A 17,994-nucleotide genomic window follows, 5' to 3' on the forward strand; every position below is an offset into this window, starting at 1 on the left:
GTTGTTATAGGATCTGTGCTCTTGAAGCATCAGGCTAGAGCTGAGGCAGGAGCGTGCACGAGTCGATGCCATGTGTTCCTGCGATCACGCTCGCTGGACCTGTTCCCTCCTGGCCCCTGCTTGGTTTTGCCAGGAGAACAATCTGTGAGGTCTCCCACAGGAAACATCTTTCATTTTCTCACTGTAGTCCTTCATTGGCACTTAAAAAAAAGAAAAAAATAATCTTAACTGCATTTCCATCTTGCCTTGCCCTTGCACCCTGCTGAGCTGCAGCAACTGTAGTAGAGCAAATGCAAGGGGTGAAGACTTTTTGTTTCCTATGGATTGGCAGCCAAGTGCCTGAGGGTTTTGTGTCAGATTTTGTGTACAGGGGGCCTGTGTCACTGTGCAGCTGGGTGTAGCTCTGCAGGGGGGTTGAATGTAAATTGTCTTTCCTCAGTGGTGTCACAGGAGCCTTTTATGGTACCAGGATGTGATTCCAAAATCCACGGGGAGGTGGGGCCAAAGGCAAACCAACCCACTGCTCACTGCTTTTCTGAGATCTGGAGCACAAACTTCCATTTTGGCATGTTCCCGTGAAGGCCCCGAGCCTGTGCGTGCCAGAGGCAGAAAGCAAACACGATCCTTTCCCTCTCCTTAGGGAGGGATACAACAATCCCCAGGTGTCTGGTGAGAACCTGATTGGCCTCAGCAGGGCCCGTCGCCCGCACAACGCTATCTTTGTGAACTTTGATGAGGAAGAAATCCCATCTAAGCCCCTGGATGCTGCCGTACAGACCTGGAAGAAAGTGTGCACCAATCCTGTGGATAAGAAGGTGGAGGAAGAGCTGAGAAAGGTATGTGCCTTTATTTCCTGACTTGAGCATGCTGTGTAGGAAAAAATGTATGCAGCCATTTTCTATGACTCCCCAGAAATTCTTGCTGATTGTAACTGGCCGATACAGTAAGCATCTGTAGACACCACTGACACTGCTGCCTTCAGTTCAATTACGCAAGTCAGGATCTGTATCTGTGTTTGCAGCAAACTCATGTGAAGTTCCTTTTTGTGCCACTAGTTCTTACGTTACTGATCTGATAGCTCATTCTAAGGGCCAAAGGCCCCGATACAGGACTCCACTTGGAAAGCTGAACTGCCTTTAGTAACTAACTTCTCAATGTTTCCATGGTTGTTTCTGGTTTATTTTAGCTCTTTGAAGTGCGTCCTGTCTGGTCTCGGAATGCAGTAAAAGCCAATATCAGTGTCCACCCGGACAAGCTGAAACTTCTGTTGCCGTATTTGGCCTATTACATGGTAAGTCTGTCCATCTGTCCTTGTGCCTGTCAGAGGCTGCAGGGAGGCGGAGCAAGGGAGCATCAGCTAGGTGTCCCTGGTTCTTTACAGTTTCTGAGGTCCCACCACTAAGTACCTGAGCTTAACATTATGTAAAGAGGGAATGAAAGCCTTGCTTTTCAACAGAGGTTAAAACCATGGAGGAGTCAGTAACTGTTCGCTCCTTTGGTTCTGATCGGCTTTGCAGTTCAGTCAGACACTCAAACTGACACTCCATCTGGCAATGGTCGCAGAATATTTCCACTTTATTGTGACCTTGCAGGTTAGTTTCTAGAAGTACATGGATTGCCCAAATTTCAGTATATACTGGTGTGGCAATTGAGGAAGAAACTGGTGAAAGAAATAATTTTGGGGCAATGAGGGGAAATGTGAGAATTTTCTAAGAAACTCTGCAACACTGTACTGAAGAAACCTGCTACACTGTACTGTTTTTTTCTAACCATCTTCCCCCATGTGTATTTATACAGTTGACAGGTCCTTGGAGAAGCTTATGGGTCAGGTTTGGGTATGACCCCAGAAAACACCCTGAAGCAAAGATTTATCAAGTACTGGACTTCCGAATTCGCTGTGGAATGAAATATGGTAAAAGGGCCCAAACCACAGAGACGCTCTCTCTGCTTTCTGGTTAATGCTGGTAGTACTTCTCTTTTTACTTGTTTTTCAAATGCTTTTGCCATATCTCTGCTCTGATGAAGATGACACCTTTTGAGTTCATTGCTTAGCTCTTCTGTAAACTCCTTTATTTCATAGTATGCAATATGTCTTTCCTAGCACATTGCAAACCCAATGGACAGCTGGCTGACTTTCCTTCTCCATGTGTTCAAGCCCAAGCGGATGTAGCAGACCTCCTGTCTTGCTCAGGGGAGACACTGAGCAGTAGATTCTGTTGCTTACATAGTAGCTTTTCCTCAAGGACCTCAACATCTTGTGCAGGACGCTGGGTCTCAGACCTTTGAAAATAGGGTTCCCAAGCTCTGGTTTTGCAGAGGGCAAGCTGAGGGAAAGGACTTTCTGATGTCATTTAGTAAGTCCATGACAGAGCTGGCTCCCAGTCATTACCATCAGATCGCATCTCCCCCGCTTTCCAGGGTTTTGTTGATCTCATAGCTCTCCTCTCCCCACCTTGCTGAAGTCAGTGTATCCCAAAGACCGTGCAGCCTTTCACACACCCGTCCAGCACCTCTGTTTCTGGGCTAGGGATGTTCTGCAGGATGCTTGCCCTCCATTCCTGATTGATTGGGTTTTTTTCACCTCTAGGTTACGCCCCCAATGATATGCCTGTGAAAGCAAAACGCAGCACGTATAACTACAGCCTGCCCATCACTGTCAAGAAGCCAGGTATGCTGTGCCAGCAGAAGGGCTTTCTTGGGTTAAACAAGCAGCGAAGATGGCAAAGAGCAGCTGGCATACGAGTCCGGAGAGGATGAGGATGACCAAGAGGAGGAAGCCTCAGCAGGGCCCGTCGCCCGCACAACGCTATCTTTGTGAACTTTGATGAGGAAGAAATCCCATCTAAGCCCCTGGATGCTGCCGTACAGACCTGGAAGAAAGTGTGCACCAATCCTGTGGATAAGAAGGTGGAGGAAGAGCTGAGAAAGGTATGTGCCTTTATTTCCTGACTTGAGCATGCTGTGTAGGAAAAAATGTATGCAGCCATTTTCTATGACTCCCCAGAAATTCTTGCTGATTGTAACTGGCCGATACAGTAAGCATCTGTAGACACCACTGACACTGCTGCCTTCAGTTCAATTACGCAAGTCAGGATCTGTATCTGTGTTTGCAGCAAACTCATGTGAAGTTCCTTTTTGTGCCACTAGTTCTTACGTTACTGATCTGATAGCTCATTCTAAGGGCCAAAGGCCCCGATACAGGACTCCACTTGGAAAGCTGAACTGCCTTTAGTAACTAACTTCTCAATGTTTCCATGGTTGTTTCTGGTTTATTTTAGCTCTTTGAAGTGCGTCCTGTCTGGTCTCGGAATGCAGTAAAAGCCAATATCAGTGTCCACCCGGACAAGCTGAAACTTCTGTTGCCGTATTTGGCCTATTACATGGTAAGTCTGTCCATCTGTCCTTGTGCCTGTCAGAGGCTGCAGGGAGGCGGAGCAAGGGAGCATCAGCTAGGTGTCCCTGGTTCTTTACAGTTTCTGAGGTCCCACCACTAAGTACCTGAGCTTAACATTATGTAAAGAGGGAATGAAAGCCTTGCTTTTCAACAGAGGTTAAAACCATGGAGGATTCAGTAACTGTTCGCTCCTTTGGTTCTGATCGGCTTTGCAGTTCAGTCAGACACTCAAACTGACACTCCATCTGGCAATGGTCGCAGAATATTTCCACTTTATTGTGACCTTGCAGGTTAGTTTCTAGAAGTACATGGATTGCCCAAATTTCAGTATATACTGGTGTGGCAATTGAGGAAGAAACTGGTGAAAGAAATAATTTTGGGGCAATGAGGGGAAATGTGAGAATTTTCTAAGAAACTCTGCAACACTGTACTGAAGAAACCTGCTACACTGTACTGTTTTTTTCTAACCATCTTCCCCCATGTGTATTTATACAGTTGACAGGTCCTTGGAGAAGCTTATGGGTCAGGTTTGGGTATGACCCCAGAAAACACCCTGAAGCAAAGATTTATCAAGTACTGGACTTCCGAATTCGCTGTGGAATGAAATATGGTAAAAGGGCCCAAACCACAGAGACGCTCTCTCTGCTTTCTGGTTAATGCTGGTAGTACTTCTCTTTTTACTTGTTTTTCAAATGCTTTTGCCATATCTCTGCTCTGATGAAGATGACACCTTTTGAGTTCATTGCTTAGCTCTTCTGTAAACTCCTTTATTTCATAGTATGCAATATGTCTTTCCTAGCACATTGCAAACCCAATGGACAGCTGGCTGACTTTCCTTCTCCATGTGTTCAAGCCCAAGCGGATGTAGCAGACCTCCTGTCTTGCTCAGGGGAGACACTGAGCAGTAGATTCTGTTGCTTACATAGTAGCTTTTCCTCAAGGACCTCAACATCTTGTGCAGGACGCTGGGTCTCAGACCTTTGAAAATAGGGTTCCCAAGCTCTGGTTTTGCAGAGGGCAAGCTGAGGGAAAGGACTTTCTGATGTCATTTAGTAAGTCCATGACAGAGCTGGCTCCCAGTCATTACCATCAGATCGCATCTCCCCCGCTTTCCAGGGTTTTGTTGATCTCATAGCTCTCCTCTCCCCACCTTGCTGAAGTCAGTGTATCCCAAAGACCGTGCAGCCTTTCACACACCCGTCCAGCACCTCTGTTTCTGGGCTAGGGATGTTCTGCAGGGTGCTTGCCTTCCATTCCTGATTGGTTTTTTTTCACCTCTAGGTTACGCCCCCAATGATATGCCCGTGAAAGCAAAACGCAGCACGTATAACTACAGCCTGCCCATCACTGTCAAGAAGCCAGGTATGCTGTGCCAGCACAAGGGCTGTGTGCCTCTTCTGTTGCTTTCTTTACCCCATCCTAGTCACAGGTAGTGAAGAGTCTTCCTGTGTTCCAGCTGAGCCAGAATTGGAGCTTTATTTCTGGTTGTTATATGGTGCTGCTGTTAAAGCCGGTAGAGGAGTCTCCTGCTGGGAAGTGTCGTGAGAGTCCTGGATGCATGTCTGGCTGAGCCACGGTATTGGCAGACGGAAGGGACTTCTGCAAGCAACACTGAGAATTCAGCATTTGCTTCTGTTCAGTGATGGTGCAGAGTATGGGGAGAGTTGTTTTCTTTACTTTGTCAAGGGAGAGTAGAAAAGATGAAAATTATGAACAAATGCGTTGCAGAAAAAGCTGCCAAGTCACCACCTTTCCTATGACTGTCCAGAAATGTCTCTGAAGAATAAGCAACACATGCTCACTTGCTGGGTTGATCTGGTTTTCGCTGACCAGCAAAGTTGAATCAACATAGAGAAGTGACAGTGCAGTGCCACAGAGCGAGCTGCCCCTAATTAGGACTCCTTTTTTTTTTTTTTTTTTTTTTTTTGTCTTGCAGTAAGTCATACAGTCAGTGTCCATGATCTGAAACAGGGGCTTGGTACGTCTGGTGCGTCCGGTGCAAAAAATCCTGCATCCAGCAGGTATAAACTGAAGGTAAGCGTTACTCTCTTTTACTAGAATCCTGAAATAGCTTAATGAAATGGGGGTGTTTCCTGTTTTGTCAGGACAGTTGTGAGTGAGTTGATGTCCTCGGGTTTACCATGGGACGCTGTGAGCTGTACATGTCACTACAGAACTTCACCTGCCATGCACTGAATGTATGCATGCTTACATGCTGCAAGATGGGATTCGTTTTCTCAGCCCTAGTCTTAGATGTGATGAGCATTTTGTTTCAATTGATAAAATTGGAACTTTATGGACAGTGAAGTACAAAGAATCCAGCAGGGCAAAATGAATATTTAAACAGGAGTCTTACATTCTTTCCTTTTTGCTAGCATAAAACCTATCATCCACTGTTAACGCAGTAACAGGCTGCAGACAGAGCTGCAGTTTGAAGAGATGAAGTGCGTTCTCTGCACAACTGTGCTGCTGTGACTACGACTGCAGTGAAATTTTGCTGCGTTCCTCATTCAGCTTTTATCTTTTGCCATATGCAGACCTGTGCTTTGGAGCTCATTTTGCCCATCAGAAGTACTTGTCAGTTATGCTAGAATTGTCCTGTTACACCATAAAATGCACATTAATCCTTTCTTTCTTTCCCCCTCTTAGGAATCCATCTACATTTTCCGAGAAGGAGCCTTACCCCCGTATCGGCAGATGTTCTACCAGCTCTGTGACTTGAATGTAGAAAGGTATTGCACACTGGCAGATGAGTCTTCTGTTAGAGCTAGATTTCAAAACCTAGTGTTTACATCCAGTCCATTCCCCTCTCTCTCCTTGACCAGAAACTTCAGGAGTGTGTAGCTTCTGCATGGAAATAGAACAGACTTTTCACACATGAACTTCATTTCCCATGAGACAATTACGTGAATAACCAAATAAGCTAGCCCAACTCAGTGAAGTAAACCAGAAGCCAGAGTCTGTCTCATTTGAAGCCTACATCTGAACATAGATGGCTAACATATCCTTCCCTTTTGCTGCTTTTTAGCCTACAGAAAATCATCCATCGGAATGACGGCACAGAGTCAGAATGCACAGAGCGGGATGGGTGGTGCCTTCCAAAGACTAGCGACGATCTGCGAGATTCCATGTCTCTGATGATAAAGCAGATAATCAGATCCACGAGACCTGGTAAGGATGCTTCTGAACATCCAAGTGTATTATTACTGCCTTACTGCCTATCACTACAGTGTATTACTGCCTTCCTGATGGTATTGAGATGTTGTGGGCTGACTGAAGATGTAGTCAGCACTGGGGCAGTAGTGTTCCTGTATTTGCCTCCTCCTTTGTGCTACAGCTGGTGTTCTTTGTGTTCTAGCTCACCACAGTGTGTGAGCTGAGGCTGTTGTCCTGCAGTGTGAATGTGGGTTGGGATTAGGAGTGGCCGGGAGTAAAGGTGGTGTTTCATTTTCCCAGTATCATGGCCTTCAGGTTTTAAATGTCTTTGCTCAGTGATTATCAAGACCGTATTCTTACTGATTTATCTGTTGGTGGCATTTTACTTTTTATTGGTGTTCTTAATTGAACAAGAAGTGAGGAAATTATTTTTGCATGATGCTGGACCAAAGCAGTATCCCAGTGAATTATGTGAGAATCAGCTAGGAGAGGAGGCACAGCACTGCGGATCTGCTGCTGTTCTGCTAGTGTTCCTGGAATATGAAAACAGATTGCTTTGGGCTTAATCGAATTCTATTAAGATGTGCAACATTAACTAACTGTGCCCCTCTGGCGTCTGCCTTCCTCTCGCTTGTTTTATGAACTCTTACTGCAAATGCCCCCAGGTTTCACTGAGGCATCACAGTGGCTTGCTTGCTTTCTTCCCAATTAAGCTCTTTTCTCAAGTACAACAAGCAGCGAAGATGGCAAAGAGCAGCTGGCATATGAGTCTGGAGAGGATGAGGATGATGAAGAGGAGGAGGAAGAGGACTTGAGGCCTTCTGATGGGAGTGAAAATGAAATGGAAACAGAAATTCTGGACTATGTGTGAACTCAGTGAACAGTCTGGCTGCTGCTGGACAGAATCATCTCTGCTCTTGTTCCTTGAGCGCTGAGGCTTCAGCCACCATGCCCAGGATGTGGGGAAGCAGAACTTGCACTAAGATGCCAATGACTTGTCTGCACTGAGTGCTGTGCCTGCCGATGAGCATCATTGTGGATGTTTGGGAGCCAGTGCCTCCGTTTTTGTAATTGCTGGCTAATAAGCCTTCAAGGGAGCTCAACAAACTCCCAAGAAAGAGCTCAGAATCCAAACCAGCTGGTAATACCCCAAAAAAAGAGGAGAAGTTGCATTCCCAAATCTCTCTGTGCCTGGGAATTACACCTTGGCTGACTTGGAGGCCATGTGGAAAACAGAAAAGGTGCCTGAGGCAGCACTGGGGGAAGCACACTGGTGCTACTGGGGGGGGGGTCTCTCAGGCAAGTGCTGCCCTTCTGCTTGTCTAAGGAGAATGGAAATGCTGTGCCATGGTTTCAGCATCAAGCCCCACTGGCAATCCACGAAATAAAGCCAGCAGGGAAAAGTGCTTTCTGACAGTGAATAATTCACTTCTCTGGGATGTAGCATATGTTGTCCTCACTAGCTAGTGCACCTCTCAATTCTGTTTTGACTTCCCTGGTAATTTAGCAAGGATGGAAGGAAGCAGGCACTGGGGCAGAGCTTCGGGTCTACAGAACTTGGCCACTCATTAGTCTGCCCTTGTGGGCTGGGTTGTTACCACCCAGTCACAGCAGTTGAGGATCTGCTGGCATCTCCTGAGTGTTGTGCATCCCCCAGTGTGTTATGAGTACAAGGTTTCTCATTTGTGGCCGATAATGTGCTGTAATGCATGGGTTAATATGATTTCAGCCTCCTGCACTTGTGTGAGGCTTCTCAATTTCTCTGGCGTTTTGTTAGCCTGAGCTATTTCCTTAGGTTTGGCCTCCAGCCCACAAAAGCGACATCTGCAGGGCTCTCACTCAGTGACACAGCCGTGCTCCTGGATACGTATGCGTGTGTATGTATACACACACAGAATCTGCATTTGTGGACTGGCTCTTCAGGTGTGCACTCACCACAGCTCACTGGGAGATCCTGTGCTTTGCCTTGTGCTCCTGCCTTGGGGTAGTGCGGCTGCAACCGTAAGTACAACAGCATTTCTTAGGGCTTTAAGACTTTATAACTGGGGAGGGAGCTCTGCATTGCTCCGTCTGTCTGAGGGCACCTCCAGCCAGGGTAAGGTGCAGGTCCTGGCAATGCAGCAATCCAGAGGCCTGAGGGGCTGTGCCACAGACTTACCTTCTCAATGCAATGCAACAGGGAACTAAGAAAAAAAAAAAGAGAGCTGGGGTGGCCATACCACTGCCAGGTAAGAATAGTGCTCAGGTATTAGCAGGCACGAAGAATAAACACTCTTAGAAATGCTAAGCTACCAACAGGAGGCCCAAAGCCAAGGCAGCCAGAACTCCCTTGTGCCAGAGTTCATTTATTTCCCAGCTGTTTTCAGAATTCCTTTATCTGGGAAGACTGCAGTGATTTAGATTTTTAATTTTGCCTAAGCAGGTAACGGCGTTACCAGCCTGGTCTGTACAATACGATCCTTTAATTTCCAAAAGCACAGGCTTTAAACTAATCTATATTGCCAAAGGCACGGAGAAATTCTGGACAGTGCAGCTGCATCATTAATACCCATGCTCAGAATCACCACACCACCCAAGTCATCTCCACTGATATCTGTGCAATTATAAAATAGAAAATAACCATGGTGGCCATGCTAGGAAAGGAGCCCTTGAGCACCACAAGAACGATGCCGCAAACCAAGGCAGACCACTGCCTCCACACCGTAAGGCCTGACCATTGCATTTGCTCTTAAAGCTCTTGCTTATATCAAAAGGAGTAAAACCAGTCAACTGGATTTCACATTTATACAACTGGAAAATGTGCCAGCCCCAACATGCAGGTTCAAATGAATAGGGTTCACTTGAAAATCGGGCACTGGTCCCTCAAAACAAAAAGCCTGTATCTTAATTCAAGCACAGAAGAAAGCGCAACTCAGCAGTTAACATAAGGTACGAATGACAGGCACGAGTGCCGCCTCCACAGTCAGGTCCACTCCTTTTTCTCCAGGAACATGCCAACGTTTTGGGGAAGGAGGACAGGACAACCCCTGCCTTGGGGCAGAGACATTTGAGCATCAGTATTTTATTGCAAAGACTAATTACATTGCTGTGTACAAGTCACACCAGGCAGTGTGCTCCTTCATTGAAGTGGTACAAAATACATATGGTACAGCCAGTCCCTCCGGTGACGGCGGGCTGCCAGGGAACACTGCTGGGAGGGGAGGAGGGCAGTGGGGGCCAGCACGGCCCCAGGGCAGGCAGGAGCTGGCAGGCACGAAGCAGAGGGAAGCCCCTGGGGTGCTGATGCCTGAGGGCAGGAGCCAGGCTCTGGGCAGGGTGGGAGGCAGGAGGCTACCCCTGCGTCAGGGAGCCAGGGGCTCCCATCATGTGCAGCGATGGGCAATCCCACCTGAGGGGACACGGGGCTGGGAGAACTCAGCACCAGCCACGCTCGCACCCAAGCAGCCTCTTCCCCAGCTGCTGCCAGGGGCCCACAGCCCAGCTCCTGCCTCCAGTCTGGCCCTGCAGCGTTGCTGCATCCCCAGGCACCACCTGGGCCCCTCTCCTGGAGCCGGGGAAGGTGTTACAGCCGCACGGACAGACGGGAAGCAGAGAGGTGCTGGAAGGAATCGCTTAAAAAAAAAAAGGGGGGGGGGGGGGGGGCAAGGGGGAAAAAAAGGAAGGTCCCCTTGGGTTAGTGTTTCCTACAGTGATTAAAACAAGCATCTCTGCCCCTGCTCGAGCGACTAGTGGTAGAGAAAGGAAGGTGGCCAGTGGGGTCTGCACCCCATATATGAAGCCGAGTGACGCTGCTGCTGCTGCCACCATCCCTTCCCAGCAGCCTTAAATACCAGGGTGGGGAGGGAGGGAGCGGAGAGGGACTGGGCTGCAGGGCAGGGGGAGGCTGGATTAGTAAAATGTACAAGTTCATCTCTTCTATTTACAACCAATAAATACTGAAAAAAAAAAAAAAAAAAAAAAATCAGTAAACTTTTTTGTTTTATACAAAAAAAGTCTCATTGTTGCTTCTCCCATGGTCAGTATTTGAAGTCCGGTTAAAGCCCAAGGTGAGTGGCACTTTCTGCAGGTCAGGCGGTGGCAGCCGGGGCACCCAGAGCTCTCTGGCTCCTCGCCCGCCTGCGCAGACCCGAAGTCTCTATTTACACAAGTTTAGACAGAAATTTGCTCTCCTCCTCCTCCTCGTTAGGCTGGCAGCGCTGGGGGCACAGCGCAAAGCTTCCCCCGCCGGTAGAAGAGACACTGGCGTTTGATCTTTGGTGCAAGTTTGAACGCGGGCCGTCGAAGGAGCAAGAGCACGCAGGCTTCCATTTGTCAAGAGCATGAGGCGCCTGCTCCGTCCCGGCACGGACACAGCCCTCCTCCACGGGGCTCCGAGCACCAGCGCATCCTCTCCAGCTCTCCTCCCGGGGCATCCGTGGCTTCTCCCAAGGGAAGGACAGGCAGAGATGCTTGGCGGTGGCAATGCCAGTTATTCCAGGGAGGAAGGACGTGGAGGTAAAACAATGCCAGGAAAGCTGGGAAGGAGAGCACCCTGCCCCATGGGAGGCTTTGCAGCCCCGGGGTGATGGCTCGTGCTCTGCTCCTTGCAAACGGCCCCTGGGCGAGTCGCCGCTCCCCGGCTCACTCGGACACAAGGCACCTATGGCAGAGGTGGGCTCCAGCTCTGGGCTGGCTGGCAGCTGGACTAGTGTCGCACTGTGGAAGGTTAAAAACAACAAAAAAAAAAGAAAATAGAGAGTTCCCCCCTGCTGCCTTCCTGTGTAGAAAAAAAGACCTGATTGAAACGGGAGCTTGTGCAGAGAGAGGCGGAGGCCGACACCGGTTGCCAAAGCGCCCCGGCTCTTGGTGTGGGAGGGAGATGCACGGCCATCCCCCGCGGGCGAGGGTCGCTCCTCTTGCCATGCCAGGCGGCACAAGGACTGGCCGCAGCAGAGCTCGGAGCAGCCTGCCCCCAAGGCCCCGTTGGTGATGGGTGGCAGTGGGGCTGAGGCTAGAAGATGCCTTTGGCGATCTTCAGGCCTTTCTGCTTCATCCTGGGCAGGGTGGAGCTGGAGCCGTGCTTGATCTTCACCCCTTTGGAGAAGCCCCGCTTCTTGAGCACAAAGTCGTAGTTGGCGGCAGAGTTCATGGCGTAGAAGACGTTGGCGTTGTCAGGGATCTTTAGCTCTGGAAGTGACCAAGGATGCAGGTCAGTCAGGCACCCTTTCCCTGAAGGGCTGGGAGTTGTCCCTGGGTGCTAGGACCCCTCTTGCTGTCACCACCCAGCCCAGCTCCAACCCGGGGCTGCCCAGGCTGCAGGGCTGCATGGCTGGCTGGGGACACAGCGCCCAGGAAAGACCCCCCACCCCAGCACACACCTCTCTCCTCTGAGATGATCTGAACAAGCTCATATTCTTCAGGTCGGTCCCCGTCCAAGTTATGTTTGGCCATGGCTTTGCGAATAACAACCGGAGTCTTATCCTGGCTCGTCACCTGTGAGCGCAGAGTGTTATTAACCTGGGGGGTGCAAAACGCTGCAAAGCCTCCCACCACTGTCTCCTCCCAAAATGGGCCATGCCCGCATCCAAGCAGGGCGATCCACCCCTCCCTGGTATCGCCACGGGTGCCCCGTACTAACCAGAATGCTCTTGTACATGTTGCCGTTGTCCACAGCCAGGCTGACACGGATGATGCAGCAGTCGTCGACCTGCTGGTTGTAGAGGGGGAGCGAGAGGGAGGAATAGCTGGAGATGCCGGAGACCGAGCGCTTGTGGGTGCGGGAGGCCGTCACCGGCGTGGAAGAGACGGAAGAGGACGAGGCACTGCTGGAGCCTGAGCCGATGCCTGATGTGTCCAGGGAGGAGAGGGATGTGGATTCCCAGAACTGGAGGGCAGGGAGGAGAGGGGATGCGGAGGACACAGTGAGAGCAGGGACCTCCCTAGCCCCGGCGGGTCAGAAACAGCCCCCGGGACCCCCACCCACTCCTCCAGCCCCGCTCGCTGCCCCGTACCTTCTTCTCCTGGCAGTCGGGGGACTCAGGGATGAAGCTGATGTTGATCTCCTCCACATCGGAGCTGCTGGAGCCGGCGGAGGTGACGCTCACGGAGTCGGTGGCGTCCCCGCTGCACAGGTACTGCCCGCACTTGAGCTGGTCGAAGGATTTCGAGTGGGAGCTGCCTGTGGGGGGGGGGCCCGGGCTCAGGTGAGAACTGAGCAGAGCAAGGGTGCCTCTGGCTGGCAGGGCAGGGGCCACCCCAGCCCGGTGCCCTGCAATCCTCAGCCAGAGCCACCCTGCGCTGGCCCCCACCTCCACCCCGCACCCCACCGGGGATGAGCAGACTCACTCGCTCCATCGCTTGATGATGCCTGTGTTTTTCTTTGCCTTCAATGTGTTGCTGGCCGACTCTGACAGCGGCTCGATCTCGCACGACAGCCCATAGCTGGGAGGGGAGAGATGAGGGTTTGAGCTCTCTGTGCTGCCATGGCGAGGGAGGCAGAGGAGGAAGTGGAGCTCGGGGCAGCTGCTGCTCAACAGCCGGAGACGAGCAGTGGGACCTCCCGATGCACCAGCACCCCGCTCACACTCACCTCTCAGCCTCACTGAGCCGCTCCAGGCTGTGGAACCACTCCACAAACTGGTCCTCTTGCGTGAAGCTGTAGTTGTTGCAGGCCGACTGAAGCAGCTTGATCTGGGCGATGACTTCAAACTCCTGGAGCAAACGTAGGCCATGAGACCAGATATGTTGGCCAGCCCCAGCCTTCTCTATGAACAGCCCAGCCCCACACACGGAGATAAATATGAAGGACCAGAATCCCCCTCCCCAAAAATGAAGAACATGACAGCAAAAAAAGGAGAGGGATCAACCCCAAAGTGACTGGCACAGCCTGGGCTTGCACCAAGTCAGCCGCCTCCCTCCACCCCGCTGTGCTGCTGCAAAGCTCTCACCTTCCTTCTCTTCTCAAAGTTGATCAGCCCACCCTGGAAAAAAAGGAGCTGAAAGTCAGTGTGGAGCAGGCAGAAAAAAATTGCTCCCACCCCCACCTGCCCCTTGGCTTGCTGCCACTGCCGTGTGGGCATCCCTGCTGAGGGGCAACACAAGAACAGCCCATTTCCACGGGCTGACGGAGGCGGATGCACATGGTGCAGCGTCGGATATAGGATGCACAGGGTGCAGCATCAGAAATAGGCTGCACAGGGTGCAGTGTCCAATATAGGACGCACGGGGGACCAGCCCTCCATTTATCCACCCAGGCTCTGGGGCAGCTGTTTGGAAGGAGGAGAGGAAGGGGAGGATAGAGCTGGAGGAGGTACATACGTCCAGGAAATCCTTCATGGCGGTGTCAAGCATCACCAGGTCTGTGAGGAAGGTGCCAAGGTAGGGAATGGTGCCCTGCATCACGCCCTGCGGGGACAGCAAGGGACAGCGGGGTCAGCAGCGAGCTGGGACCAGCCTGGATGGCCGCTGGGGAGGGGGCACGGGGGCGGTCGTGCCGGACTCACCATCTCTCGCTGCTGCTGCTGCCGCTTCTGAGCCCTCTTCGGGTTGATCTCCAAGGTGGCGAATTTGGATGTGCCCTCCTGGATGGTGGAGAGAGGTGGGGATCAGCGCAGGTGGGAAACTGCACTAATAGAGGAGCTAAAATTCACCCCTGCTTCCCTTGTAGAGGGCAAGAGGGATGAGGGGAAGAGGAGGAAATCACAGCTGAGCCTTTTTGTGGCTCACAGGGAGGAGAGGCTTAGTGAATAGGAACCGCTGCTCCCGTTTCCAGCTCTGTATAAATAGCTCCTCAATGGGATGTTTTGTTCCCTTCTGTATTTTGTGTCCTCTCAGCCCCCAAACTGGATCTAGGCTGGGAAGCTGCGGAGAGGCTCCACGGGGAAGAAGGACATTTTTGCTGCAGCCTTTCACAAACCCTAAAAACCCCACCCGAAATCAAGAGGACTTTGCACCAGGCTGTAAAAACGCAGCTGCCTCTAGGGAGAAGCCATCACCTGGTGCACTGGATCCTGTCCCACCGCTTATCTCTGCTGGCTGAATTGCTCTGCTTTTGGGTGGAGAAGCAGAAAGCTCAGCCTGGTCCAAACCCCCTGCCTGCTCCTCAGACTCAGCAGGCCCTGCCTGCAACCCCAGCAGCGCTGCCAGGGCTTTAGCCTGGTGGCTGGAACCCCGTGGAAACTTCTGCCAGCATCAGCCCGAGCTCCCTGCCAGAGACAGGGCGATGCGGGTGCTGCTTCCCCATACCTTGATGAGAAGCTCCCGGCTCAGCGAGTGGTTGTTCTCATCGGAGAAGATCTCGGAGAGCTCATGGAAAGTGCGGAAGCTCTCCCTGCTCAGGGAAAAACACAGGGGGAAGTCAGCCACCTTGGTGTCTCCTCCTTGGGCTCTCTTCTGCTCACCCAAGGGACCCTGCAATGCTCCCAGGTCTAGCAGGGCCTGGCTGTTTGGGGGCTATTCCAGGGTGGTGGTGATGGTGCTTTTATTTCCTCACCCTCCTTAAGTCCCTGACACCTTACACCAGTCCTTGGGTTTTGGGCACACTCCAAGAGGCAATGCTGGAGCCGAGATGATCCCATCTACACATTCAAGGGCCACGGCCACAGCACAACCTCCCCCTTGAAACCTCCCCGCGGCCGCAGGAGCCCAGCAGGTGCTGCTTACCGTAGGACCTCGTCCCAGGTCTTCTTCAGCCGGTGAACAGCATTGCACTGCAGAGCCGAGAGGATGGCTCGGAGGGAGGAGAAGTTCTTCAGGATGCGGCACTCCTAGGGGCAGACAAGGAGATGACAGGACTCAGCGTTAAAGAAAATCCAGGGATCTGCTGGGATTCGCACACTGCAAAACCTCGGGCCGAGGTGGGAGGCAAGCGGGATGGTGAGCTTTCCTACCCGAGCCACTTCGATCCACCGCTCCACCACTTTAGCCCTCTGCTGCGGCTTCAGGGACCGGTCTCCGAGGCACGTGGCAATGACACAGTTGGCCACACTATTGAACTGCGAGACTGTGGCACGGATGGTGGGCGCCAGGTGCTCTTTGCCCTTCTTGTCTCGCTGGGACCAGATGCAGCCCAGGCAGTGGTAAGGCACCACTTTCTTAAACAGCTCCTGGAAGATAAAGGGATGGAGATGGGTCTCTTTGGGGTCCCTGGGAAGGGCGCAGGAGGAAAAGGTGGAAGGGAAGAGCAGCAGGTAGCAGACGGGCAGAGTACCATCGACCCGGCTGTCAAATGAACACTCACAGCATCCATCAGCGTGAACTGTTCTGCCACCATCTCTGGGGAGAAGGAGAGGAAATCCGGCTTCCCGTCCCCGAGCCCGTTCTCCTCCACCAGCTGGAAGGTGCAGCCGCCGTGGTCCACAGCTGCGAGAGACGGCGCGAAGCTGAGCAGTGCAGCGCTGCCATGAGCCAGAGCCCACGCTGACCCATGCCAGCCCCCTGCTGTGGACACCCACATCCCACCTCCCAGGCTCTTAATTCCCATCTGGCTTCACGCCTCGAGAAATGAGGCTCAGATAAAAGGATAGTCATTTTAAACCCAGACGCAAGTGTCTGCAGAGGATTAAAGGCAGATTAGCTAATCCACTTAGAAATCCCACTTCTGGTGCAGCTGGATTAGCTTCCTGGTAGACCTCCATGTAAATGCATGCAGGGTTTATGGAGGCTCACCCACGTGGCAAGACCTGAGGTTTTGGAGACCCTTGATGCCAAGCAGCAGCACTCTCTCCACCCGCAGCCCCAGATGACCCCCCACGAACGGGGAAAGGACCCCACCTTCCGCCTCGGACTCGCTCTGCTCTTGCTGCTGGAACTGGGCCAGCAGGATGCGGGCTCGGCGCTCCAGGTCTGAGCCAGGGATGTTGTGGCACACGTAGGAGATGAGCTGCTTGAGGCAGGTGAAGTCTGGGGGCTTGCGGAAGTCCTCTGAGTACTGGTCCAGCCAGGCGCCCAGGATGGAGGAGATGGTGCTGCGGGGAAGGGGGAAACACCGGCAAACCCGTGTGAGAATCAGGTGCCAGGAGAAACCGGTTTGCACCCCCACGAGCCCCAGGCACCAGGAGCACCCCTGGGAAAACACATGCCTTTGCACGAGAACCAAAGAGCTACCACCAGAGCCACCCCACAGCACAGTCAGACTTACTTCTTCAGCTCCAACCTCTCGTCCACAGCGTGCCTGGCATGGTCCCCATTCGCCTGCACGTGGAGTTTGCCGTACCTGGTGGGGCACAGCGAGGAGGCAGTGAGCATCCTGGACTCGGCTGTGTCTCAGTGCTGCCTCTTCTGCCTCCACATGACCCCCAGCTCTGCCAGGGGATGAACCTCTCAGGCACTGTCCTGCTCCCCTCCCTCTGCCATGGTCCCTGCGTTATGGGAAGAGGGAAGCAGCCAGCACTGGCCACCTCGCAGCAGGGAGCTGGCTGGAAGGGCTCCAGCTCCCTGCCCTGCCCCAAAACCTTCATGCTGAGGGGGTTGGGAGAAGCCCATCAGCCCTCCAAGGCATGGCAGCAGAAGATCTGGGGCTTTCCTCGCCAAGGGGGCTCAGACACCGGTCACCCTCGGCTGCGTTTCGGGGCTTGGGGCAGCCTTACCTGTTAAGCAGTAGGTCCAGCACTTGCTTGGTGGTGGCAAAGGCCCGGTAAGTGCAGAGGAAGATGGTGACATAGGTGGAGTCATTGCCCTTGAAGGCTGAGACCAGGTACTCCACCAGCTTCTCCAAAGTCCCGGCTTTTATCGTCCGCACCTTACACGTCTCGTAGAGGTTTAAGGCTGACTCATTCTCAAACTGCCAGGACAAGAGCAGAAGTCAGTGGGCTGGGTGAAGACAGACATGTTCAATGTGGTCCCGACAGCTTTGCAAGATGCTTTTGGGTCTAGGCTGGGACCACGGACCCCCTACAGCGCTTGGGGCTCCTGCGATGGGCCTGGGGAAAGGGAAGCTGGGTCTCCTCCAACACCAAATACCAGCAATTCAGCTGAGAATACTTCAGCGTTTGGGAAATCCCAGGAAAGGCCTCAAGGTTGCCAGAATCTAGATGCAAATCAGGGTTTCCCTATTTTGCCAAATGGGGCTTTAGATTGTTTCCCCCGTGCCCCTTGCTGCAGGGCAGAGGCCAGCGGCTGCTCCCCCACCCCACTCCCAAATAAATACTTGATTTTCAGATAAAGCTTGGAAGGAACCCCCTGGACAGGAGCATATGGGGGAAGCAAGGAGAGGGCAGGACATGGGCTGGTATCGACCCTGCCAAGCCCTGACATCAGGTTACCATGTCTCTGGCAGGGAAACATCTGAAAACACCCCGTGGCAGGAGGCTGACGGAGCCCCCGTCTTACCCCCAGCCATCGCTGCCCTTTGTTGGCGGTGTGATGGAGCTGCACTTTCCGGAGGGATATGCTGTAGATCACACCATCCTCCAGCTCTTCTCCAATCTCCTGTGTGGAGCTCTGCACGGGAGGACAAGATACACCAT

General features: G+C 52.3%; 3 protein-coding genes across 3 annotated transcripts in view; 2 read left to right on the top strand and 1 right to left on the bottom strand.

Moving 5' to 3' along the window:
- Positions 1-539: 539 nt before the first annotated feature.
- Positions 540-8,749, top strand: LOC104129347 (general transcription factor 3C polypeptide 5; the record flags this gene model as incomplete). Its single annotated transcript, XM_035897627.1, has 5 exons — positions 540-836; positions 1,187-1,291; positions 1,798-1,912; positions 2,588-2,777; positions 7,365-8,749. Coding segments are annotated over 4 exons (687 nt in total), but the record flags the coding sequence as incomplete, so codon positions are not given.
- On the top strand, positions 2,779-8,749 carry GTF3C5 (general transcription factor IIIC subunit 5; the record flags this gene model as incomplete). Its single annotated transcript, XM_035897630.1, has 8 exons — positions 2,779-2,928; positions 3,279-3,383; positions 3,890-4,004; positions 4,676-4,756; positions 5,331-5,428; positions 6,044-6,126; positions 6,423-6,565; positions 7,264-8,749. Coding segments are annotated over 8 exons (933 nt in total), but the record flags the coding sequence as incomplete, so codon positions are not given.
- Positions 8,750-9,595: 846 nt separating this feature from the next.
- The window catches only part of RALGDS (ral guanine nucleotide dissociation stimulator), a 70,862-nt gene continuing 62,463 nt past the window's right edge, over positions 9,596-17,994 (bottom strand). The window contains exons 2-18 of the mRNA XM_035897628.1: positions 17,858-17,968; positions 17,116-17,309; positions 16,668-16,742; positions 16,301-16,494; positions 15,768-15,889; positions 15,418-15,633; positions 15,191-15,294; positions 14,774-14,858; positions 14,032-14,109; positions 13,847-13,933; positions 13,477-13,509; positions 13,119-13,240; positions 12,875-12,970; positions 12,541-12,727; positions 12,168-12,413; positions 11,908-12,022; positions 9,596-11,716 (exon numbers count right to left, since the gene is read on the bottom strand). Coding sequence (XP_035753521.1) covers positions 11,541-11,716; positions 11,908-12,022; positions 12,168-12,413; positions 12,541-12,727; positions 12,875-12,970; positions 13,119-13,240; positions 13,477-13,509; positions 13,847-13,933; positions 14,032-14,109; positions 14,774-14,858; positions 15,191-15,294; positions 15,418-15,633; positions 15,768-15,889; positions 16,301-16,494; positions 16,668-16,742; positions 17,116-17,309; positions 17,858-17,968 — 2,241 coding nt within the window. The 3' untranslated portion in view covers positions 9,596-11,540. The remainder of the gene's footprint in view (positions 11,717-11,907; positions 12,023-12,167; positions 12,414-12,540; positions 12,728-12,874; positions 12,971-13,118; positions 13,241-13,476; positions 13,510-13,846; positions 13,934-14,031; positions 14,110-14,773; positions 14,859-15,190; positions 15,295-15,417; positions 15,634-15,767; positions 15,890-16,300; positions 16,495-16,667; positions 16,743-17,115; positions 17,310-17,857; positions 17,969-17,994) is intronic.

This window comes from Egretta garzetta, unplaced genomic scaffold (assembly GCF_000687185.1).
Source record: "Egretta garzetta isolate BGI_Z169 unplaced genomic scaffold, ASM68718v1 scaffold417, whole genome shotgun sequence".
Classification (NCBI taxonomy): domain Eukaryota; kingdom Metazoa; phylum Chordata; class Aves; order Pelecaniformes; family Ardeidae; genus Egretta; species Egretta garzetta.